Source organism: Heterodontus francisci, unplaced genomic scaffold, assembly GCF_036365525.1.
Source record: "Heterodontus francisci isolate sHetFra1 unplaced genomic scaffold, sHetFra1.hap1 HAP1_SCAFFOLD_813, whole genome shotgun sequence".
Lineage (NCBI taxonomy): Eukaryota > Metazoa > Chordata > Chondrichthyes > Heterodontiformes > Heterodontidae > Heterodontus > Heterodontus francisci.
In genome coordinates this window covers 250332-276190 of record NW_027141019.1, presented here as the reverse complement: position 1 = coordinate 276190, position 25859 = coordinate 250332, and the positions used below count along the sequence as shown (strand labels likewise).

Genomic DNA, 25859 nt, shown 5'->3' with positions numbered 1-25859 from the left:
GAGGGATAGAGAGATAGAGGGAGTGGTGATGGAGGGATCGAGAGACAGAGGGAGTGAAGATGGAGGGATAGAGTGACAGAGGGAGTGGAAATGGAGGGATAGAGAGACAGAGGGAGTGGAGATGGAGGGATAGAGAGACAGAGGGAGTGGTGATGGAGGGATAGAGAGACAGAGGGAATGGAGATGGTGGGATAGAGAGACAGAGAGACTAGAGATGGAGGGATAGAGAGACAGAGAGAGTGGAGATGGTGGGATGGAGAGACAGAGAGACTAGAGATGGAGGGATAGAGAGACAGAGAGACTAGAGATGGAGGGATAGAGAGACAGAGGGAATGGAGATGGAGGGATAGAGAGACAGAGGGAGTGCAGTTAGAGGGTAGAGAGACAGAGGGAGTGGAGATGGAGGGATGGAGAGATAGAGGGAGTGGTGATGGAGGGATCGAGAGACAGAGGGAGTGAAGATGGAGGGATCGAGAGACAGAGGGAGTGGAAATGGAGGGATAGAGAGACAGAGGGATTGGAGATGGAGGGATAGAGAGACAGTGGGAGTGGTGATGGAGGGATAGAGAGACAGAGGGAATGGAGATGGTGGGATAGAGAGACAGAGGGAGTTGAGATGCAGGGACAGAGGGACAGAGGGAGTGGAGATGGAGGGATAGAGAGACAGAGGGAGTGGAGATGGTGGGATGGAGAGACAGAGTGACTAGAGATGGAGGGATAGAGAGAGAGACGGGAGATGGAGGAATAGAGAAATAAAGAGACTGGAGATGGAGGGATAGAGAGACAGAGAGACTAGAGATGGAGGGATAGAGAGACAGAGGGAGTGGAGATGGAGGGATAGAGCGACAGAGGGAGTGGAGATGGAGGGATAGTGAGACAGAGGGAGTGGAGATGGTGGGATAGAGAGACAGAGGGAGTGGAGATGGAGGGATAGAGAGACAGAGAGACTGGAGATGGAGGGATAGAGATACAGAGGGATGGAGATGGAGGGATAGAGAGACAGAGGGATGGAGATGGAGGGATAGAGAGACGGAGGGAGTGGAGATGGAGGGATAGAGAGACAGAGGGAGTGGAGATGGTGGGATAGAGAGACAGAGGGAATGGAGTTGGAGGAATAGAGTGAGAGACAGAGTGGAGTTGGAGGGGTAGAGAGACAGAGTGTATGGAGTTAGAGGGTAGAGAGACAGAGGGAGTGAAGATGGAGGGATAGAGAGACAGAGGGAGTGGAAATGGTGGGATAGAGAGACAGAGGGAGTGGTGATGGAGGGATAGAGAGACAGAGGGAGTGGAGATGGAGGGATAGAGAGACAGAGGGAATGGAGATGGTGGGATAGAGAGACAGAGGGAGTTGAGATGCAGGGACAGAGAGACAGAGGGAGTGGAGATGGAGGGATAGAGAGACAGAGGGAGAGGAGATGGAGGGATAGAGAGATAGAGGGAGTGGTGATGGAGGGATCGAGAGACAGAGGGAGTGAAGATGGAGGGATAGAGTGACAGAGGGAGTGGAAATGGAGGGATAGAGAGACAGAGGGAGTGGAGATGGAGGGATAGAGAGACAGAGGGAGTGGTGATGGAGGGATAGAGAGACAGAGGGAATGGAGATGGTGGGATAGAGAGACAGAGAGACTAGAGATGGAGGGATAGAGAGACAGAGAGAGTGGAGATGGTGGGATGGAGAGACAGAGAGACTAGAGATGGAGGGATAGAGAGACAGAGAGACTAGAGATGGAGGGAGAGAGAGACAGAGGGAGTGGAGATGGAGGGATAGAGAGACAGAGGGAGTGCAGTTAGAGGGTAGAGAGACAGAGGGAGTGGAGATGGAGGGATGGAGAGATAGAGGGAGTGGTGATGGAGGGATCGAGAGACAGAGGGAGTGAAGATGGAGGGATCGAGAGACAGAGGGAGTGGAAATGGAGGGATAGAGAGACAGAGGGATTGGAGATGGAGGGATAGAGAGACAGTGGGAGTGGTGATGGAGGGATAGAGAGACAGAGGGAATGGAGATGGTGGGATAGAGAGACAGAGGGAGTTGAGATGCAGGGACAGAGGGACAGAGGGAGTGGAGATGGAGGGATAGAGAGACAGAGGGAGTGGAGATGGTGGGATGGAGAGACAGAGTGACTAGAGATGGAGGGATAGAGAGAGAGACGGGAGATGGAGGAATAGAGAAATAAAGAGACTGGAGATGGAGGGATAGAGAGACAGAGAGACTAGAGATGGAGGGATAGAGAGACAGAGGGAGTGGAGATGGAGGGATAGAGCGACAGAGGGAGTGGAGATGGAGGGATAGTGAGACAGAGGGAGTGGAGATGGTGGGATAGAGAGACAGCGGGAGTGGAGATGGAGGGATAGAGAGACAGAGAGACTGGAGATGGAGGGATAGAGATACAGAGGGATGGAGATGGAGGGATAGAGAGACAGAGGGATGGAGATGGAGGGATAGAGAGACGGAGGGAGTGGAGATGGAGGGATAGAGAGACAGAGGGAGTGGAGATGGTGGGATAGTGAGATAGAGGTAATGGAGATGGAGGGATAGATAGACAGAGAGACTGGAGATGGAGGGATAGAGCTGGAGGGATAGAGATGGAGGGATAGAGAGACAGAGGGAGTGGAGATGGAGGGATAGAGAGACAGAGGTAATGGAGATGGAGGGATAGAGAGACAGAGAGACGGGAGATGGAGGGATAGAGAGACACAGGTAATGGAGATGGAGGGATAGAGAGACAGAGCGGGTGGAGATGGAGGGACAGAGAGACAGAGGGAGTGGAGATGGAGGGATAGAGAGACAGAGGGATGGAGATGGAGGGATAGAGAGACAGAGGGAGTGGAGATGGAGGGATAGAGAGACAGAGGGAGTGGAGATGGTGGGATATAGAGACAGAGGGAGTGGAGATGGAGGGATAGAGAGACAGAGGGTGTGGAGATGGAGGGAAAGAGAGACAGAGGGAGTGGTGATGGAGGGATAGAGAGACAGAGGGAATGGAGATGGTGGGAAAGAGAGACAGAGGGAGTGGAGATGGTGGGATAGAGAGACAGACGGAGTTGAGATGCAGGGATAGAGAGACAGAGAGACTGGAGTTGGAGGAATAGAGAGAGAGAGAGAGAGTGGAGTTGGAGGGGTAGAGAGACAGAGAGTATGGAGTTAGAGGGTAGAGAGACAGAGGGAGTGGTGATGGAGGGATCGAGAGACAGAGGGAGTGAAGATGGAGGGATAGAGAGACAGAGGGAGTGGAAATGGAGGGATAGAGAGACAGAGGGAGTGGAGATGGAGGGATAGAGAGACAGAGGGAGTGGAGATTGAGGGATAGAGAGACAGAGGGAGTGGTGATGGAGGGATAGAGAGACAGAGGGAATGGAGATGGTGGGATAGAGAGACAGAGGTAGTTGAGATGCAGGGTCAGAGAGACAGAGGGAGTGGAGATGGAGGGATAGTGAGACCGAGGGAGTGGAGATGGAGGGATAGAGAGACAGAGGGAATGGAGATGGTGGGATAGAGAGACAGAGGGAGTGGAGATTATGGGATGGAGAGATAGACGGAGTTGAGATGCAGGGATAGAGAGACAGAGAGACTGGAGTTGGAGGAATAGAGAGAGAGAGATAGTGGAGTTGGAGGGGTAGAGAGGCAGAGTGTATGGAGTTAGAGGGTAGAGAGACAGAGGGAGTGGAGATGGAGGGATAGAGAGATAGAGGGAGTGGTGATGGAGGGATCGAGAGACAGAGGGAGTGAAGATGGAGGGATAGAGAGACAGAGGGAGTGGAAATGGAGGGATAGAGAGACAGAGGGATTGGAGATGGAGGGATAGAGAGACAGAGGGAGTGGTGATGGAGGGATAGAGAGACAGAGGGAATGGAGATGGAGGGATAGAGAGACAGAGGGAGAGGACTTAGAGGGTAGAGAGACAGAGGGAGTGTAGATGGAGGGATAGAGAGATAGAGGGAGTGGTGAAGGAGGGATCGAGAGACAGAGGGAGTGAAGATGGAGGGATAGCGTGACAGAGGGAGTGGAAATGGAGGGATAGAGAGACAGAGGGAGTGGAGATGGAGGGATAGAGAGACAGAGGGATTGGTGATGGAGGGATAGAGAGACAGAGGGAGTTGAGATGCAGGGACAGAGAGACAGAGGGAGTGGAGATGGAGGGATAGAGAGACAGAGGGAGAGGACTTAGAGGGTAGAGAGACAGAGGGAGTGTAGATGGAGGGATAGAGAGATAGAGGGAGTGGTGATGGAGGGTTCGAGAGACAGAGGGAGTGAAGATGGAGGGATAGCGTGACAGAGGGAGTGGAAATGGAGGGATAGAGAGACAGAGGGAGTGGAGATGGAGGGATAGAGAGACAGAGGGATTGGTGATGGAGGGATAGAGAGACAGAGGGAATGGAGATGGTGGGATAGAGAGACAGAGGGAGTTGAGATGCAGGGACAGAGAGACAGAGGGAGTGGAGATGGAGGGATAGAGAGACAGAGGGAGTGGACTTAGAGGGTAGAGAGACAGAGGGAGCGGAGATGGAGGGATAGTGAGATAGAGGGAGTGGTGATGGAGGGATCGAGTGACAGAGGGAGTGAAGATGGAGGGATAGAGAGACAGAGGGAGTGGAAATGGTGGGATAGAGAGACAGAGGGAATGGAAATGGAGGGATAGAGAGACAGAGGGAGTGGAGATGGAGGGATAGAGAGACAGAGGGAATGGAGATGGGTGGATAGTGAGATAGAAGTAATGGAGATGGAGGGATAGATAGACAGAGAGACTGGAGATGGAGGGATAGAGATGGAGGGATAGAGAGACAGAGGGAGTGGAGATGGAGGGATAGAGAGACAGAGAGACTGGAGATGGAGGGATAGAGAGACAGAGGTAATGGAGATGGAGGGATAGAGAGACAGAGAGACTGGAGATGGAGGGATAGAGAGACAGAGGTAATGGAGATGGAGGGATAGAGAGACAGAGGGAGTGGAGATGGAAGGATAGAGAGACAGAGGGAGTGGAGATGGAGGGATAGAGAGACAGAGGGATGGAGATGGAGGGATAGAGAGACAGAGGGAGTGGAGATGGAGGGATAGAGAGACAGAGGGAGTGGATATGGTGGGATAGAGAGACAGAGAGACTGGAGATGGAGGGATAGAGATGGTGGGATAGAGAGACAGAGGGAGTGGAGATGGAGGGATAGAGAGACAGAGGGAGTGGAGATGGAGGGATAGAGAGACAGAGGGAGTGGAGATGGAGGGATAGAGAGACAGAGACTGGAGATGGAGGGATAGAGATGGTGGGATAGAGAGACAGAGGGAGTGGAGATGGAGGGATAGAGAGACAGAGGGAGTAGAGATGGAGGGATAGAGAGACAGAGGGAGTGGAGATGGAGTGATAGAGAGACAGAGGGAGTGGAGATGGAGGGATAGAGAGACAGAGAGACTGGAGATGGAGGGATAGAGAGACAGAGGGAGTGGAGATGGAGGGATAGAGAGACAGAGGGAGTGGAGATGGAGGGATAGAGAGAGTGACTGGAGATGGAGGGATAGAGAGAGAGAGAGGGAGTGGAGTTTGAGGGATAGAGAGACAGAGGGAATGGAGATGGTGGGATAGAGAGACAGAAATAGTGGAGATGGAGGGATAGAGAGCCAGAGAGACTGGAGTTGGAGGGATAGAGAGAGAGAGAGAGTGGAGTTGGAGGGGTAGAGAGAGGGAGTGGAGATGGAGGGATAGAGAGACAGAGGGAGTGGAGCTGGAGGGATAGAGAGACAGAGGGAGTGGAGATGGAGGGATAGAGAGACAGAGGGAGTGGAGTTGGAGGGATAGAGAGACAGAGAGACTGGAGATGGAGGGATAGAGAGACAGAGGGAGTGGAGATGGAGGGATAGAGAGACAGAGGGAGTGGAGATGGAGGGATAGAGAGAGTGACTGGAGATGGAGGGATAGAGAGAGAGAGAGGGAGTGGAGTTTGAGGGATAGAGAGACAGAGGGAATGGAGATGGTGGGATAGAGAGACAGAGAGACTGGAGATGGAGGGATGGAGGGATAGAGAGACCGGAGATGGAGGGATAGAGAGACCGGAGATGGAGGGATAGAGAGACCGGAGATGGAGGGATAGAAAGACCGGAGATGGAGGGATAGAGAGACAGAGAGACTGGAGATGGAGGGATAGAGAGACAGAAATAGTGGAGATGGAGGGATAGAGAGCCAGAGAGACTGGAGTTGGAGGGATAGAGAGAGAGAGAGAGTGGAGTTGGAGGGGTAGAGAGAGGGAGGGGGTGGTGATGGAGGGATAGAGAGACAGAGGGAGTGGAGATGGAGGGATAGAGAGACCGAGGGAGTGGAGATGGATGGATAGAGAGACAGAGGGAGTGGTAATGGAGGGATAGAGAGACAGAGGGAATGGAGATGGTGGGATAGAGAGACAGAGGGAGTGGAGATGGTGGGATAGAGAGACAGACGGAGCTGAGATGCAGGGATAGAGAGAGAGAGAGACTGGAGTTGGAGGAATAGAGAGAGAGAGAGAGTGGAGTTGGAGGGGTAGAGAGACAGAGTGTATGGAGTTAGAGGGTAGAGAGACAGAGGGAGTGGAGATGGTGGGACAGAGAGACAGAGAGACTGGAGTTGGTGGAGTAGAGAGAGAGAGGGAGTGGAGATGGAGGGATGGAGAGACAGAGAGTTTAGAGATGGAGGGATAGAGAGACAGAGAGACTGGAGATGGAGGGATAGAGAGACAGAAATAGTGGAGATGGAGGGATAGAGAGCCAGAGAGACTGGAGTTGGAGGGATAGAGAGAGAGAGAGAGTGGAGTTGGAGGGGTAGAGAGAGTGACTGGAGATGGAGGGATAGAGAGACAGAGGGAGTGGAGATGGAGGGATAGAGAGACAGAGGGAGTGGAGTTGGAGGGATAGAGAGACAGAGAGACTGGAGATGGAGGGATAGACAGACAGCGGGATTGGAGATGGAGGGATAGAGAGACAGAGAGACTGGAGATGGAGGGATAGAGAGACAGAGGGAGTGGTGTTGGAGGGATAGAGAGACAGAGAGACTGGAGATGGAGGGATAGACAGACAGAGGGAGTGGAGATGGAGGGATAGAGAGACAGAGAGACTGGAGATGGAGGGATAGAGAGACAGAGGGAGTGGAGATGGAGGGATAGAGAGACAGAGGGAGTGGAGATGGAGGAAGAGAGACAGAGGGAGTGGAGATGGAGGAAGAGAGACAGAGGGAGTGGAGATGGAGGGATAGAGAGACAGAGGGTGTGGAGATGGAGGATAGAGAGACAGAGAGACTGGAGATGGAGGGATAGAGAGACAGAGGGTGTGGAGATGGAGGGATAGAGAGACAGAGAGACTGCAGATGGAGGGATAGAGAGACAGAGAGACTGCAGATGGAGGGATAGAGAGACAGAGAGACTGCAGATGGAGGGGTAGAGAGACAGAGAGACTGGAGATGGAGGGATAGAGAGACAGAAATAGTGGAGATGGAGGGATAGACAGACAGAGGGACTGGAGTTGGAGGGATAGAGAGAGAGAGAGAGTGGAGTTGGAGGGGTAGAGAGACAGAGGGAGTCTAGATGGAGGGATAGAGAGACAGAGGGAGTGGTGATGGAGGGATAGAGAGACAGAGGGGTGGTGATGGAGGGATAGAGAGACAGAGGGAGTGGAGATGGGGGTATAGAGACCGAGGGAGTGGAGATGGAGGGATAGTGAGACAGAGGGAGTGGTGATGGAGGGATAGAGAGACAGAGGGAATGGAGATGGTGGGATAGAGAGACAGAGGGAGTGGAGATGGTGGGATAGAGAGACAGACGGAGTTGAGATGCAGGGATAGAGAGACAGAGAGACTGGAGTTGGAGGAATAGAGAGAGAGAGAGAGTGGAGTTGGAGGGATAGAGAGACAGAGTGTATGGAGTTAGAGGGTAGAGAGACAGAGGGAGTGGAGATGGTGGGACAGAGAGACAGAGAGACTGGAGTTGGTGGAATAGAGAGAGAGAGGGAGTGGAGATGGAGGGATGGAGAGACAGAGAGACTAGAGATGGAGGGATAGAGAGAGAGACGGGAGATGGAGGAATCGAGAAATAAAGAGACTGGAGATGGAGGGATCGAGAGACAGAGAGACTAGAGATGGAGGGATAGAGAGACAGAGGGAGTGGAGATGGAGGGATAGAGCGACAGAGGGAGTGGAGATGGAGGGATAGAGAGACAGAGAGACTGGAGATGGAGGGATAGAGATACAGAGGGATGGAGATGGAGGGATAGAGAGACAGAGGGATGGAGATGGAGGGATAGAGAGACGGAGGGAGTGGAGATGGAGGGATAGAGAGACAGAGGGAGTGGAGATGGTGGGATAGTGAGATAGAGGTAATGGAGATGGAGGGATAGATAGACAGAGAGACTGGAGATGGAGGGATAGAGAGACAGAGGGAGTGGAGATGGAGGGATAGAGATGGAGGGATAGAGAGACAGAGGGATGGAGATGGAGGGATAGAGAGACAGAGGGAGTGGAGATGGAGGGATAGAGAGACAGAGAGACTGGAGATGGAGGGATAGAGAGACAGAGGGAGTGGAGATGGAGGGAGAGAGAGACAGAGGGAGTGGAGATGGAGGGATAGAGAGAGTGACTGGAGATGGAGGGATAGAGAGAGAGAGAGGGAGTGGAGTTTGAGGGAAAGAGAGACAGAGGGAGTGGAGATGGTGGGATAGAGAGACAGAGAGACTGGAGATGGAGGGATGGAGAGACAGAAATAGTGGAGATGGAGGGATAGAGAGCCAGAGAGACTGGAATTGGAGGGATAGAGAGAGAGAGAGAGTGGAGTTGGAGGGGTAGAGAGAGTTACTGGAGATGGAGGGATAGAGAGACAGAGGGAGTGGAGATGGAGGGATAGAGAGACAGAGGGAGTGGAGATGGAGGGATAGAGAGACAGAGACTGGAGATGGAGGGATAGAGATGGAGGGATCGAGAGACAGAGGGAGTGGAGATGGAGGGATAGAGAGACAGAGAGACTGGAGATGGAGGGATAGAGAGACAGAGGTAATGGAGATGGAGGGATAGAGAGACAGAGAGACTGGAGATGGAGGGATAGAGAGGCAGAGGGAGTGGAGATGGAGTTATAGAGATGGAGGGATAGAGAGACAGAGGGAGTGGAGATGGAGGGATAGAGAGACAGTGGGAGTGGAGATGGAGGGATAGAGAGACAGAGGGAGTGGAGATGGTGGGATAGAGAGACAGAGAGACTGGAGATGGAGTTATAGAGATGGAGGGATAGAGAGACAGAGGGAGTGGAGATGGAGGGATAGAGAGACAGAGAGACTGGAGATGGAGGGATAGAGAGACAGAGGGAGTGGAGATGGAGGGATAGAGAGACAGAGGGAGTGGAGATGGAGGGATAGAGAGAGTGACTGGAGATGGAGGGATAGAGAGAGAGAGAGGGAGTGGAGTTTGAGGGATAGAGAGACAGAGGGAGTGGAGATGGAGGGGTAGAGAGACATAGAGACTGCAGATGGAGGGGTAGAGAGACAGAGAGACTGCAGATGGAGGGATAGAGAGACAGAGGGACTGGAGTTGGAGGGATAGAGAGAGAGAGAGAGTGGAGTTGGAGGGGTTGAGAGACAGAGGGAGTGGAGATGGAGGGATAGAGAGACAGAGGGAGTGGTGATGGAGGGATAGAGAGACAGAGGGAGTGGTGATGGAGGGATAGAGAGACCGAGGGAGTGGAGATGGAGGGATAGAAAGACCGAGGGAGTGGAGATGGAGGGATAGAGAGACAGAGGGAGTGGTGATAGAGGGATAGAGAGACAGAGGGAATGGAGATGGTGGGATAGAGAGACAGAGGGACTGGAGATGGTGGGATAGAGAGACAGAGGGAATGGAGATGGTGGGATAGAGAGACAGAGGGAGTTGAGATGCAGGGATAGAGAGACAGAGAGACTGGAGTTTGAGGAATAGAGAGAGAGAGTGGAGTTGGAGGGGTAGAGAGACAGAGTGTATGGAGTTAGAGGGTAGAGAGACAGAGGGAGTGGAGATGGTGGGACAGAGAGACAGAGAGACTGGAGTTGGAGGAATAGAGAGAGAGAGGGAGTGGAGATGGAGGGATGGAGAGACAGAGAGACTAGAGATGGAGGGATAGAGAGAGAGACGGGAGATGGAGGAATCGTGAAATAAAGAGACTGGAGATGGAGGGATAGAGAGACAGAGAGACTAGAGATGGAGGGATAGAGAGACAGAGGGAGTGGAGATGGAGGGATAGAGCGACAGAGGGAGTGGAGATGGAGGGATAGAGAGACAGAGGGATGGAGATGGAGGGATAGAGAGACAGAGGGAGTGGAGATGGAGGGATAGAGAGACAGAGAGACTGGAGTTGGAGGAATAGAGAGAGACAGTCGGGAGATGGAGGAATAGAGAAATAAAGAGACTGGAGATGGAGGGATAGAGAGACAGAGAGACTAGAGATGGAGGGATAGAGAGACAGGGAGTGGAGATGGCAGGATAGAGAGACAGAGGGAGTGGTGATGGAGGGATAGAGAGACAGAGGGAATGGAGATGGTGGGATAGAGAGACAGAGGGAGTTGAGATGCAGGGATAGAGAGACAGAAGTAGTGGAGATGGAGGGATAGACAGACAGAGGGAGTGGAGATAGTGGGACAGAGAGACTGGAGTTGGAGGGATAGAGAGAGAGAGTGGAGATGGAGGGATGGAGAGACAGAGAGACTAGAGATGGAGGGATAGAGAGAGAGACTGGAGATGGAGGAATAGAGAGACAGAGGTAGTGGAGATGGAGGGATGGAGAGACAGAGAGACTAGAGATGGAGAGGTAGAGAGACAGAGGGAGTGGAGATGGAGAGGTAGAGAGACAGAGGGAGTGGAGATTGAGGGATGGAGCGACAGAGGGAGTGGAGATGGAGGGATAGTGAGACAGAGGGAGTGGAGATGGAGGGATAGAGAGACAGAGGGAATGGAGATGGAGGGGTAGAGAGACAGAGGGAGTGGAGATGGAGGGATAGAGAGACAGAGGGAATGGAGATGGAGGGATAGAGAGACAGAGGGAGTGGAGATGGAGGGATAGAGAGAAAGAGGGAGTGGAGATGGAGGGATAGAGATGGAGGGATGGAGAGACAGAGGGATGGAGATGGAGGGATAGAGAGACAGAGGGAGTGGAGATGGAGGGATAGAGAGACAGAGGTAATGGAGATGGAGGGATAGATAGACAGAGAGACTGAAGATGGAGGGATAGAGATGGAGGGATAGAGATGGAGGGATAGAGAGACAGAGGGAGTGGAGATGGAGGGATAGAGAGACAGAGAGACTGGAGATGGAGGGATAGAGAGACAGAGGTAATGGAGATGGAGGGATTGAGAGACAGAGAGACTGGAGATGGAGGGATAGAGAGACAGAGGTAATGGAGATGGAGGGATAGAGGGACAGAGGGAGTGGAGATGGAGGGATAGAGAGACAGAGGGAGTGGAGATGGAGGGATAGAGCGACAGAGGGAGTGGAGATGGAGGGATAGAGATGGAGGGATGGAGATGGAGGGATAGAGAGACAGAGGGATTGGAGATGGTGGGATAGTGAGATAGAGGTAATGGAGATGGAGGGATAGATAGACAGAGAGACTGGAGATGGAGGGATAGAAAGACAGAGGGAGTGGAGATGGAGGGATAGAGAGACAGAGAGACTGGAGATGGAGGGATAGAGAGACAGAGGTAATGGAGATGGAGGGATTGAGTGACAGAGAGACTGGAGATCTAGGGATAGAGAGACAGAGGTAATGGAGATGGAGGGATAGAGGGACAGAGGGAGTGGAGATGGAGGGATAGAGAGACAGAGGGAGTGGAGATGGAGGGATAGAGCGACAGAGGGAGTGGAGATGGAGGGATAGAGATGGAGGGATAGAGAGACAGAGGGATGGAGATGGAGGGATAGAGAGACAGAGGGAGTGGAGATGGAGGGATAGAGAGACAGAGAGACTGGAGTTGGAGGAATAGAGAGAGAGAGGGAGTGGAGATGGAGGGATGGAGAGACAGAGAGACGAGAGATGGAGGGATAGAGAGAGAGACGGGAGATGGAGGAATAGAGAAATAAAGAGACTGGAGATGGAGGGATGGAGAGACAGAGAGACTAGAGATGGAGGGATAGAGAGACAGGGAGTGGAGATGGCGGGATAGAGAGACAGAGGGAGTGGTGATGGTGGGACAGAGAGACAGAGGGAGTGGAGATGGAGGGATGGAGAGACAGAGAGACTAGAGATGGAGAGGTAGAGAGACAGAGGGAGTGGAGATGGAGGGATAGAGCGACAGGGAGTGGAGATGGAGGGATAGTGAGACAGAGGGAGTGGAGATGGAGGGATAGAGAGACAGAGGGAGTGGAGATGGAGGGATAGAGAGACAGAGGGAGTGGAGATGGAGGGATAGAGAGACAGAGAGACTGGAGATGGAGGGATAGAGAGACAGAGGTAATGGAGATGGAGGGATAGAGAGACAGAGGGAGTGGAGATGGAGGGATAGAGAGAAAGAGGGAGTGGAGATGGAGTGATAGAGATGGGGGGATGGAGAGACAGAGGGAGTTGAGATGGAGGGATAGGGAGACAGAGGGAGTGCAGATGGTGGGATAGTGAGATAGAGGTAATGGAGATGGAGGGATAGATAGACAGAGAGACTGGAGATGGAGGGATAGAGATGGAGGGATAGAGCGACAGAGGGAGTGGAGATGGAGGGATAGAGAGACAGAGAGACTGGAGATGGAGGGATAGAGAGACAGAGGTAATGGAGATGGAGGGATAGAGAGACAGAGAGACTGGAGATGGAGGGATAGAGAGACAGAGGTAATGGAGATGGAGGGATAGAGGGACAGAGGGAGTGGAGATGGAGGGATAGAGAGACAGTGGGAGTGGAGATGGAGGGATAGAGAGACAGAGGGAGTGGAGATGGTGGGATAGAGAGACAGAGGGAGTGGAGATGGTGGGATTGTGAGACAGAGAGACTGGAGATGGAAGGATGGAGATGTAGGGATAGAGAGACGGAGGGAGTGGAGATGGAGGGATAGAGAGACAGAGGGAGTGGAGATGGTGGGATACTGAGATAGAGGCAATGGAGATGGAGGGATAGATAGACAGAGAGACTGGAGATGAAGGGATAGAGAGACAGAGGGAGTGGAGATGGAGGGATAGAGAGACAGAGAGACTGGAGATGGAGGGATAGAGAGACAGAGGTAATGGAGATGGAGGGATAGAGAGACAGAGAGACTGGAGATGGAGGGATAGAGAGACAGAGGTAATGGAGATGGAGGGATAGAGAGACAGAGCGAGTGGAGATGGTGGGATAGTGAGACAGAGAGACTGGAGATGGAGGGATAGAGATGGAGGGATAGAGAGACAGAGACTGGAGATGGAGGGATAGAGATGGTGGGATAGAGAGACAGAGGGAGTGGAGATGGAGGGATAGAGAGACAGAGGGAGTGGAGATGGAGGGATAGAGAGACAGAGGGAGTGGAGATGGAGGGATAGAGAGACAGAGGTAGTGGAGATGGAGGGATAGAGAGACAGAGGTAATGGAGATGGAGGGATAGAGAGACAGAGGGAGTGGAGATGGTGGGATAGAGAGACAGAGAGACTGGAGATGGAGGGATAGAGATGGAGGGATAGAGAGACAGAGACTGGAGATGGAGGGATAGAGATGGTGGGATAGAGAGATGGAGGGATAGAGATGGTGGGATAGAGAGACAGAGGGAGTGGAGATGGAGGGATAGAGAGACAGAGGGAGGTGAGATGGAGGGATAGAGAGACAGAGGGAGTGGAGATGGAGGGATAGAGGGATAGAGAGACCGGAGATGGAGGGATAGAGAGACCGGAGATGGAGGGATAGAGAGACCGGAGATGGAGGGATAGAGAGACCGGAGATGGAGGGATAGAAAGACCGGAGATGGAGGGATAGAGAGACAGAGAGACTGGAGATGGAGGGATAGAGAGACAGAAATAGTGGAGATGGAGGGATAGAGAGCCAGAGAGACTGGAGTTGGAGGGATAGAGAGAGAGAGAGAGTGGAGTTGGAGGGGTAGAGAGAGGGAGGGGGTGGTGATGGAGGGATAGAGAGACAGAGGGAGTGGAGATGGAGGGATAGAGAGACCGAGGGAGTGGAGATGGATGGATAGAGAGACAGAGGGAGTGGTAATGGAGGGATAGAGAGACAGAGGGAATGGAGATGGTGGGATAGAGAGACAGAGGGAGTGGAGATGGTGGGATAGAGAGACAGACGGAGCTGAGATGCAGGGATAGAGAGAGAGAGAGACTGGAGTTGGAGGAATAGAGAGAGAGAGAGAGTGGAGTTGGAGGGGTAGAGAGACAGAGTGTATGGAGTTAGAGGGTAGAGAGACAGAGGGAGTGGAGATGGTGGGACAGAGAGACAGAGAGACTGGAGTTGGTGGAGTAGAGAGAGAGAGGGAGTGGAGATGGAGGGATGGAGAGACAGAGAGTTTAGAGATGGAGGGATAGAGAGACAGAGAGACTGGAGATGGAGGGATAGAGAGACAGAAATAGTGGAGATGGAGGGATAGAGAGCCAGAGAGACTGGAGTTGGAGGGATAGAGAGAGAGAGAGAGTGGAGTTGGAGGGGTAGAGAGAGTGACTGGAGATGGAGGGATAGAGAGACAGAGGGAGTGGAGATGGAGGGATAGAGAGACAGAGGGAGTGGAGTTGGAGGGATAGAGAGACAGAGAGACTGGAGATGGAGGGATAGACAGACAGCGGGATTGGAGATGGAGGGATAGAGAGACAGAGAGACTGGAGATGGAGGGATAGAGAGACAGAGGGAGTGGTGTTGGAGGGATAGAGAGACAGAGAGACTGGAGATGGAGGGATAGACAGACAGAGGGAGTGGAGATGGAGGGATAGAGAGACAGAGAGACTGGAGATGGAGGGATAGAGAGACAGAGGGAGTGGAGATGGAGGGATAGAGAGACAGAGGGAGTGGAGATGGAGGAAGAGAGACAGAGGGAGTGGAGATGGAGGAAGAGAGACAGAGGGAGTGGAGATGGAGGGATAGAGAGACAGAGGGTGTGGAGATGGAGGATAGAGAGACAGAGAGACTGGAGATGGAGGGATAGAGAGACAGAGGGTGTGGAGATGGAGGGATAGAGAGACAGAGAGACTGCAGATGGAGGGATAGAGAGACAGAGAGACTGCAGATGGAGGGATAGAGAGACAGAGAGACTGCAGATGGAGGGGTAGAGAGACAGAGAGACTGGAGATGGAGGGATAGAGAGACAGAAATAGTGGAGATGGAGGGATAGACAGACAGAGGGACTGGAGTTGGAGGGATAGAGAGAGAGAGAGAGTGGAGTTGGAGGGGTAGAGAGACAGAGGGAGTCTAGATGGAGGGATAGAGAGACAGAGGGAGTGGTGATGGAGGGATAGAGAGACAGAGGGGTGGTGATGGAGGGATAGAGAGACAGAGGGAGTGGAGATGGGGGTATAGAGACCGAGGGAGTGGAGATGGAGGGATAGTGAGACAGAGGGAGTGGTGATGGAGGGATAGAGAGACAGAGGGAATGGAGATGGTGGGATAGAGAGACAGAGGGAGTGGAGATGGTGGGATAGAGAGACAGACGGAGTTGAGATGCAGGGATAGAGAGACAGAGAGACTGGAGTTGGAGGAATAGAGAGAGAGAGAGAGTGGAGTTGGAGGGATAGAGAGACAGAGTGTATGGAGTTAGAGGGTAGAGAGACAGAGGGAGTGGAGATGGTGGGACAGAGAGACAGAGAGACTGGAGTTGGTGGAATAGAGAGAGAGAGGGAGTGGAGATGGAGGGATGGAGAGACAGAGAGACTAGAGATGGAGGGATAGAGAGAGAGACGGGAGATGGAGGAATCGAGAAATAAAGAGACTGGAGATGGAGGGATCGAGAGACAGAGAGACTAGAGATGGAGGGATAGAGAGACAGAGGGAGTGGAGATGGAGGGATAGAGCGACAGAGGGAGTGGAGATGGAGGGATAGAGAGACAGAGAGACTGGAGATGGAGGGATAGAGATACAGAGGGATGGAGATGGAGGGATAGAGAGACAGAGGGATGGAGATGGAGGGATAGAGAGACGGAGGGAGTGGAGATGGAGGGATAGAGAGACAGAGGGAGTGGAGATGGTGGGATAGTGAGATAGAGGTAATGGAGATGGAGGGATAGATAGACAGAGAGACTGGAGATGGAGGGATAGAGAGACAGAGGGAGTGGAGATGGAGGGATAGAGATGGAGGGATAGAGAGACAGAGGGATGGAGATGGAGGGATAGAGAGACAGAGGGAGTGGAGATGGAGGGATAGAGAGACAGAGAGACTGGAGATGGAGGGATAGAGAGACAGAGGGAGTGGAGATGGAGGGAGAGAGAGACAGAGGGAGTGGAGATGGAGGGATAGAGAGAGTGACTGGAGATGGAGGGATAGAGAGAGAGAGAGGGAGTGGAGTTTGAGGGAAAGAGAGACAGAGGGAGTGGAGATGGTGGGATAGAGAGACAGAGAGACTGGAGATGGAGGGATGGAGAGACAGAAATAGTGGAGATGGAGGGATAGAGAGCCAGAGAGACTGGAATTGGAGGGATAGAGAGAGAGAGAGAGTGGAGTTGGAGGGGTAGAGAGAGTTACTGGAGATGGAGGGATAGAGAGACAGAGGGAGTGGAGATGGAGGGATAGAGAGACAGAGGGAGTGGAGATGGAGGGATAGAGAGACAGAGACTGGAGATGGAGGGATAGAGATGGAGGGATCGAGAGACAGAGGGAGTGGAGATGGAGGGATAGAGAGACAGAGAGACTGGAGATGGAGGGATAGAGAGACAGAGGTAATGGAGATGGAGGGATAGAGAGACAGAGAGACTGGAGATGGAGGGATAGAGAGGCAGAGGGAGTGGAGATGGAGTTATAGAGATGGAGGGATAGAGAGACAGAGGGAGTGGAGATGGAGGGATAGAGAGACAGTGGGAGTGGAGATGGAGGGATAGAGAGACAGAGGGAGTGGAGATGGTGGGATAGAGAGACAGAGAGACTGGAGATGGAGTTATAGAGATGGAGGGATAGAGAGACAGAGGGAGTGGAGATGGAGGGATAGAGAGACAGAGAGACTGGAGATGGAGGGATAGAGAGACAGAGGGAGTGGAGATGGAGGGATAGAGAGACAGAGGGAGTGGAGATGGAGGGATAGAGAGAGTGACTGGAGATGGAGGGATAGAGAGAGAGAGAGGGAGTGGAGTTTGAGGGATAGAGAGACAGAGGGAGTGGAGATGGAGGGGTAGAGAGACATAGAGACTGCAGATGGAGGGGTAGAGAGACAGAGAGACTGCAGATGGAGGGATAGAGAGACAGAGGGACTGGAGTTGGAGGGATAGAGAGAGAGAGAGAGTGGAGTTGGAGGGGTTGAGAGACAGAGGGAGTGGAGATGGAGGGATAGAGAGACAGAGGGAGTGGTGATGGAGGGATAGAGAGACAGAGGGAGTGGTGATGGAGGGATAGAGAGACCGAGGGAGTGGAGATGGAGGGATAGAAAGACCGAGGGAGTGGAGATGGAGGGATAGAGAGACAGAGGGAGTGGTGATAGAGGGATAGAGAGACAGAGGGAATGGAGATGGTGGGATAGAGAGACAGAGGGACTGGAGATGGTGGGATAGAGAGACAGAGGGAATGGAGATGGTGGGATAGAGAGACAGAGGGAGTTGAGATGCAGGGATAGAGAGACAGAGAGACTGGAGTTTGAGGAATAGAGAGAGAGAGTGGAGTTGGAGGGGTAGAGAGACAGAGTGTATGGAGTTAGAGGGTAGAGAGACAGAGGGAGTGGAGATGGTGGGACAGAGAGACAGAGAGACTGGAGTTGGAGGAATAGAGAGAGAGAGGGAGTGGAGATGGAGGGATGGAGAGACAGAGAGACTAGAGATGGAGGGATAGAGAGAGAGACGGGAGATGGAGGAATCGTGAAATAAAGAGACTGGAGATGGAGGGATAGAGAGACAGAGAGACTAGAGATGGAGGGATAGAGAGACAGAGGGAGTGGAGATGGAGGGATAGAGCGACAGAGGGAGTGGAGATGGAGGGATAGAGAGACAGAGGGATGGAGATGGAGGGATAGAGAGACAGAGGGAGTGGAGATGGAGGGATAGAGAGACAGAGAGACTGGAGTTGGAGGAATAGAGAGAGACAGTCGGGAGATGGAGGAATAGAGAAATAAAGAGACTGGAGATGGAGGGATAGAGAGACAGAGAGACTAGAGATGGAGGGATAGAGAGACAGGGAGTGGAGATGGCAGGATAGAGAGACAGAGGGAGTGGTGATGGAGGGATAGAGAGACAGAGGGAATGGAGATGGTGGGATAGAGAGACAGAGGGAGTTGAGATGCAGGGATAGAGAGACAGAAGTAGTGGAGATGGAGGGATAGACAGACAGAGGGAGTGGAGATAGTGGGACAGAGAGACTGGAGTTGGAGGGATAGAGAGAGAGAGTGGAGATGGAGGGATGGAGAGACAGAGAGACTAGAGATGGAGGGATAGAGAGAGAGACTGGAGATGGAGGAATAGAGAGACAGAGGTAGTGGAGATGGAGGGATGGAGAGACAGAGAGACTAGAGATGGAGAGGTAGAGAGACAGAGGGAGTGGAGATGGAGAGGTAGAGAGACAGAGGGAGTGGAGATTGAGGGATGGAGCGACAGAGGGAGTGGAGATGGAGGGATAGTGAGACAGAGGGAGTGGAGATGGAGGGATAGAGAGACAGAGGGAATGGAGATGGAGGGGTAGAGAGACAGAGGGAGTGGAGATGGAGGGATAGAGAGACAGAGGGAATGGAGATGGAGGGATAGAGAGACAGAGGGAGTGGAGATGGAGGGATAGAGAGAAAGAGGGAGTGGAGATGGAGGGATAGAGATGGAGGGATGGAGAGACAGAGGGATGGAGATGGAGGGATAGAGAGACAGAGGGAGTGGAGATGGAGGGATAGAGAGACAGAGGTAATGGAGATGGAGGGATAGATAGACAGAGAGACTGAAGATGGAGGGATAGAGATGGAGGGATAGAGATGGAGGGATAGAGAGACAGAGGGAGTGGAGATGGAGGGATAGAGAGACAGAGAGACTGGAGATGGAGGGATAGAGAGACAGAGGTAATGGAGATGGAGGGATTGAGAGACAGAGAGACTGGAGATGGAGGGATAGAGAGACAGAGGTAATGGAGATGGAGGGATAGAGGGACAGAGGGAGTGGAGATGGAGGGATAGAGAGACAGAGGGAGTGGAGATGGAGGGATAGAGCGACAGAGGGAGTGGAGATGGAGGGATAGAGATGGAGGGATGGAGATGGAGGGATAGAGAGACAGAGGGATTGGAGATGGTGGGATAGTGAGATAGAGGTAATGGAGATGGAGGGATAGATAGACAGAGAGACTGGAGATGGAGGGATAGAAAGACAGAGGGAGTGGAGATGGAGGGATAGAGAGACAGAGAGACTGGAGATGGAGGGATAGAGAGACAGAGGTAATGGAGATGGAGGGATTGAGTGACAGAGAGACTGGAGATCTAGGGATAGAGAGACAGAGGTAATGGAGATGGAGGGATAGAGGGACAGAGGGAGTGGAGATGGAGGGATAGAGAGACAGAGGGAGTGGAGATGGAGGGATAGAGCGACAGAGGGAGTGGAGATGGAGGGATAGAGATGGAGGGATAGAGAGACAGAGGGATGGAGATGGAGGGATAGAGAGACAGAGGGAGTGGAGATGGAGGGATAGAGAGACAGAGAGACTGGAGTTGGAGGAATAGAGAGAGAGAGGGAGTGGAGATGGAGGGATGGAGAGACAGAGAGACGAGAGATGGAGGGATAGAGAGAGAGACGGGAGATGGAGGAATAGAGAAATAAAGAGACTGGAGATGGAGGGATGGAGAGACAGAGAGACTAGAGATGGAGGGATAGAGAGACAGGGAGTGGAGATGGCGGGATAGAGAGACAGAGGGAGTGGTGATGGTGGGACAGAGAGACAGAGGGAGTGGAGATGGAGGGATGGAGAGACAGAGAGACTAGAGATGGAGAGGTAGAGAGACAGAGGGAGTGGAGATGGAGGGATAGAGCGACAGGGAGTGGAGATGGAGGGATAGTGAGACAGAGGGAGTGGAGATGGAGGGATAGAGAGACAGAGGGAGTGGAGATGGAGGGATAGAGAGACAGAGGGAGTGGAGATGGAGGGATAGAGAGACAGAGAGACTGGAGATGGAGGGATAGAGAGACAGAGGTAATGGAGATGGAGGGATAGAGAGACAGAGGGAGTGGAGATGGAGGGATAGAGAGAAAGAGGGAGTGGAGATGGAGTGATAGAGATGGGGGGATGGAGAGACAGAGGGAGTTGAGATGGAGGGATAGGGAGACAGAGGGAGTGCAGATGGTGGGATAGTGAGATAGAGGTAATGGAGATGGAGGGATAGATAGACAGAGAGACTGGAGATGGAGGGATAGAGATGGAGGGATAGAGCGACAGAGGGAGTGGAGATGGAGGGATAGAGAGACAGAGAGACTGGAGATGGAGGGATAGAGAGACAGAGGTAATGGAGATGGAGGGATAGAGAGACAGAGAGACTGGAGATGGAGGGATAGAGAGACAGAGGTAATGGAGATGGAGGGATAGAGGGACAGAGGGAGTGGAGATGGAGGGATAGAGAGACAGTGGGAGTGGAGATGGAGGGATAGAGAGACAGAGGGAGTGGAGATGGTGGGATAGAGAGACAGAGGGAGTGGAGATGGTGGGATTGTGAGACAGAGAGACTGGAGATGGAAGGATGGAGATGTAGGGATAGAGAGACGGAGGGAGTGGAGATGGAGGGATAGAGAGACAGAGGGAGTGGAGATGGTGGGATACTGAGATAGAGGCAATGGAGATGGAGGGATAGATAGACAGAGAGACTGGAGATGAAGGGATAGAGAGACAGAGGGAGTGGAGATGGAGGGATAGAGAGACAGAGAGACTGGAGATGGAGGGATAGAGAGACAGAGGTAATGGAGATGGAGGGATAGAGAGACAGAGAGACTGGAGATGGAGGGATAGAGAGACAGAGGTAATGGAGATGGAGGGATAGAGAGACAGAGGGAGTGGAGATGGAGGGATAGAGAGACAGAGGGAGTGGAGATGGAGGGATAGAGATGGAGGGATAGAGAGATAGAGGGATGGAGATGGAGGGATAGAGAGACAGAGGGAGTGGAGATGGAGGGATAGAGAGACAGAGGGAGTGGAGATGGAGGGATAGAGAGACAGAGCGAGTGGAGATGGTGGGATAGAGAGACAGAGAGACTGGAGATGGAGGGATAGAGATGGAGGGATAGAGAGACAGAGACTGGAGATGGAGGGATAGAGATGGTGGGATAGAGAGACAGAGGGAGTGGAGATGGAGGGATAGAGAGACAGAGGGAGTGGAGATGGAGGGATAGAGAGACAGAGGGAGTGGAGATGGAGGGATAGAGAGACAGAGGTAGTGGAGATGGAGGGATAGAGAGACAGAGGTAATGGAGATGGAGGGATAGAGAGACAGAGGGAGTGGAGATGGTGGGATAGAGAGACAGAGAGACTGGAGATGGAGGGATAGAGATGGAGGGATAGAGAGACAGAGACTGGAGATGGAGGGATAGAGATGGTGGGATAGAGAGACAGAGGGAGTGGAGATGGAGGGATAGAGAGACAGAGGGAGTGGAGATGGAGGGATAGAGAGACAGAGGGAGGTGAGATGGAGGGATAGAGAGACAGAGGGAGTGGAGATGGAGGGATAGAGAGACAGAGAGACTGGAGATGGAGGGATAGAGAGACAGAGGGAGTGGAGATGGAGGGATAGAGAGACAGAGGGAGTGGAGATGGAGGGATAGAGAGACAGAGGGAGGTGAGATGGAGGGATAGAGAGACAGAGGGAGTGGAGATGGAGGGATAGAGAGACAGAGAGACTGGAGATGGAGGGATAGAGAGACAGAGGGAGTGGAGATGGAGGGATAGAGAGACAGAGGGAGTGGAGATGGAGGGATAGAGAGAGAGAGAGGGAGTGGAGTTTGAGGGATAGAGAGACAGAGGGAGTGGAGATGGTGGGATAGAGTGACTGGAGATGGAGGGATAGAGAGACTGGAGATGGAGGGATAGAGAGACCGGAGATGGAGGGATAGAGAGACCGGAGATGGAGGGATAGAGAGACCGGAGATGGAGGGATAGAGAGACCGGAGATGGAGGGATAGAGAGACAGAGAGACCGGAGATGGAGGGATAGAGAGACAGAGAGACTGGAGATGGAGGGATAGAGAGACAGAGGGAGTGGAGATGGAGGGATAGAGAGAGAGAGGGAGTGGAGATGCAGGGATAGAGAGACAGAGGGAGTGGAGATGGAGGGATAGAGAGACAGAGGGAGTGGAGATGGAGGGATAGAGAGACAGAGGGAGTGGAGATGGAGGGATAGGGAGAGGGAGTGGAGATGGAGGGATAGAGAGATAGAGGGAGTGGAGATGGAGGGATAGAGAGATAGAGGGAGTGGAGATGGAGGGATGGAGAGATAGAGGGAGTGGAGATGGAGGGATAGAGAGAGGGAGTGGAGATGGAGGGATAGAGAGAGGGAGTGGAGATGGAGGGATAGAGAGAGGGAGTGTAGATGGAGGGGCAGAGAGATAGAGGGAGTGGAGACGGAGGGATAGACAGAGAGATCTGGATTCCTGTTTCTCTCTCTCTCTCTCCACACGTCTGTCTGGATTCCCCTCTCTCACCCTCTCTCTCTCTCTCTCTCTCCACATCTCCATCTGGATTCCCGTCTCTTTCTCTCTCTCCACACGTCTGTCTGGATTCCCCCCTCTCGCCCTCTCTCTCTCTCTCTCTCTCTCCACATCTCCATCTGGATTCCCGTCTCTTTCTCTCTCTCCACACGTCTGTCTGGATTCCCCCCTCTCACCCTCTCTCTCTCCCTCTCTCCACATCTCCATCTGGATTCCCGTCTCTTTCTCTCTCTCCACACGTCTGTCTGGATTCCACTCTCTCACCCTCTCTCCACATCTCCATCTGGATTCCCGTCTCTTTCTCTCTCTCCACACGTCTGTCTGGATTCCCCCCTCTCACCCTCTCTCTCTCTCTCTCTCTCTCCACATCTCCATCTGGATTCCCGTCTCTTTCTCTCTCTCCACACGTCTGTCTGGATTCCCCCCTCTCACCCTCTCTCTCTCTCTCTCTCTCTCTCCACATCTCCATCTGGATTCCCGTCTCTTTCTCTCTCTCCACACGTCTGTCTGGATTCCCCCCTCTCACCCTCTCTCCACATCTCCATCTGGATTCCCGTCTCTTTCTCTCTCTCCACACGTCTGTCTGGATTCCCCCCTCTCACCCTCTCTCTCTCTCTCTCTCCACATCTCCATCTGGATTCCCGTCTCTTTCTCTCTCTCCACACAGCTGTCCACGAGTTTTTCCCGAGTCTCCTCGCTGGCTCCTAGCCTCCAATCAGATTTCCGAAGCCAAGACTGTTCTCCTGCTCATTTTGGAAAAGAATGGACACTTCCTGCAGCAGGAGCCTGTGGAACTGGACGAATCCTTTGCAGGTAATGCACCTGCTGATATATCGCTGGCTATTTCTCTTTACACCGAATTACAACACCTCTACAGTACAGGATGAGGCCATTCGGCCCATCGTCTGTGCACTGGCTCTAAAAGAGCCCTCCAGCCTAATGCCACTTCCCAGCTCTGCTCCATAGCTGCTGTAGGTTACTGCACCTCAAGTGCATATTGGAGTGTCTGTATCAATGAGTTGAGGGTTTCTGCCTCGACTACCCTTTCAGGCAGTGAGACACAAACTATCCCCACCCTCTGGGTGAAATACAATTACTCAACTCCCCTCTCATCCTTTGACAAATTACTTTAAACCTCTGCCCCCTGGTTAGTAACATCACTGCTAAGGGAAATAGGTCCTTCCTCTCCACTCTATCTAGACCCCTCATCATTTTCGACACCTCAATTAATTCTCCCCTCAGCCTCCTCTGCTCCAAGTGAAGTAACCCCAGCCGATCCAATCATTCCTCATTGTTAAAATTCCCCATTCCTGGCAACGTCCGCTGTAAATCTCCTCATCACCCTCTCATGTGTGATAATATTCTTCCTGTAATACTGTGAACAGACTGTACTCAATACTCTAGCTGTGGCCCAACTAGTGTTCTAGACAGTTCCAGCAAACAGACCCAATATTATAGTCTGAGCATCAGCAAGGAAAGGAAAGTATCCCGTTTTCCACCTTGACCAAACTATCTACCAGCCCTGCCGACAGATATTGGACCTGTACACAGTGCTCCGAGTGTGATATGGAGACAGGAACTGTACACAGTGCTCCGAGTGTGATATGGAGACAGGAACTGTACACAGTGCTCAGAGTGTGATATGGAGACAGGAACTGTACACAGTGCTCCCAGTGTGATATGGAGACTGGAACTGTACACAGTGCTCCCAGTGTGATATGGAGACTGGAACTGTACACAGTGCTCCCAGTGTGATATAGAGACAGGAACTGTATACAGTGCTCCCAGTGTGATATAGAGACAGGAACTGTACACAGTGCTCCCAGTGTGATATGGAGACTGGAACAGTACACAGTGCTCCGATTGCGATACGGAGACAGGAACTGCACACAGTGCTCCCAGTGTGATATGGAGACTGGAACTGTACACAGTGCTCCGATTGTGATACGGAGACAGGAACTGCACACAGTGCTCCGAGTGTGATATAGAGACAGGAAATGTACACAGTGCTCCGATTGTGATACGGAGACAGGAACTGTACACAGTGTTACGAGTGTGATACGGAGACTGGAACTGTACACCGAGCTCCAAGTGTGATATGGAGACTGGAACTGTACACAGTGCTCCAAGTGTGATATGGAGACAGGAACTGTACACAGTGTTCCGAGTGTGATATGGAGACAGGAACTGTACACAGTGCTCTGAGTGTGATATGGAGACTGGAACTGTACACAGTGCTCCGAGTGTGATACGGAGACAGGAACTGTACACAGTGCTCCCAGTGTGATATGGAGACAGGAACTGTATACAGTGCTCCCAGTGTGATATGGAGACTGGAACTGTACACAGTGCTCCCAGTGTGATATGGAGACAGGAACTGTACACAGTGCTCCCAGTGTGATATGGAGACAGGAACTGTACACAGTGCTCCCAGTGTGATATGGAGACTGGAACTGTACACAGTGCTCCCAGTGTGATATGGAGACAGGAACTGCACACAGTGCTCCCAGTGTGATATGGAGACTGGAACTGTACACAGTGCTCCGATTGCGATACGGAGACAGGAACTGCACACAGTGCTCCCAGTGTGATATGGAGACTGGAACTGTACACAGTGCTCCGATTGTGATACGGAGACAGGAACTGCACACAGTGCTCCGAGTGTGATATAGAGACAGGAAATGTACACAGTGCTCCGATTGTGATACGGAGACAGGAACTGTACACAGTGCGATATGGAGACCAGAACTGTAAACAGTGCTCCAAGTGTGATATGGAGACTGGAACTGTACACAGTGCTCCCAGTGTGATATGGAGACTTGAACTGGACACAGTGTTCCGAGTGTGATATGGAGACAGGAACTGTACACAGTGCGCCCAGTGTGATATGGAGACAGGAACTGTACACAGTGCTCCCAGTGTGATAGAGAGACAGGAACTGTACACAGTGCTCCCAGTGTGATATAGAGACAGGAATTGTACACAGTGCTCCCAGTGTGATATAGAGACAGGAACTGTACACAGTGCTCCCAGTGTGATATGGAGACAGGAACTGTACACAGTGCTCCCAGTGTGATATGGAAACTGGAACTGTGCACAGTGCTCCCAGTGTGATATGGAGACAGGAACTGTACACAGTGCGCCCAGTGTGATATGGAGACAGG

At 52.4% G+C, this 25859-nt stretch overlaps 1 protein-coding gene across 1 annotated transcript in view; it reads left to right on the top strand.

The window, feature by feature from the left end:
* The window catches only part of LOC137361843 (solute carrier family 22 member 17-like), a gene marked incomplete at its 5' end in the record, with an annotated part of 358561 nt that overhangs the window by 110973 nt on the left and 221729 nt on the right, over nt 1-25859 (top strand). The window contains 2 exons of the mRNA XM_068026446.1: nt 23363-23508; nt 24081-24178. Coding sequence (XP_067882547.1) covers nt 23363-23508; nt 24081-24178 — 244 coding nt within the window. The remainder of the gene's footprint in view (nt 1-23362; nt 23509-24080; nt 24179-25859) is intronic.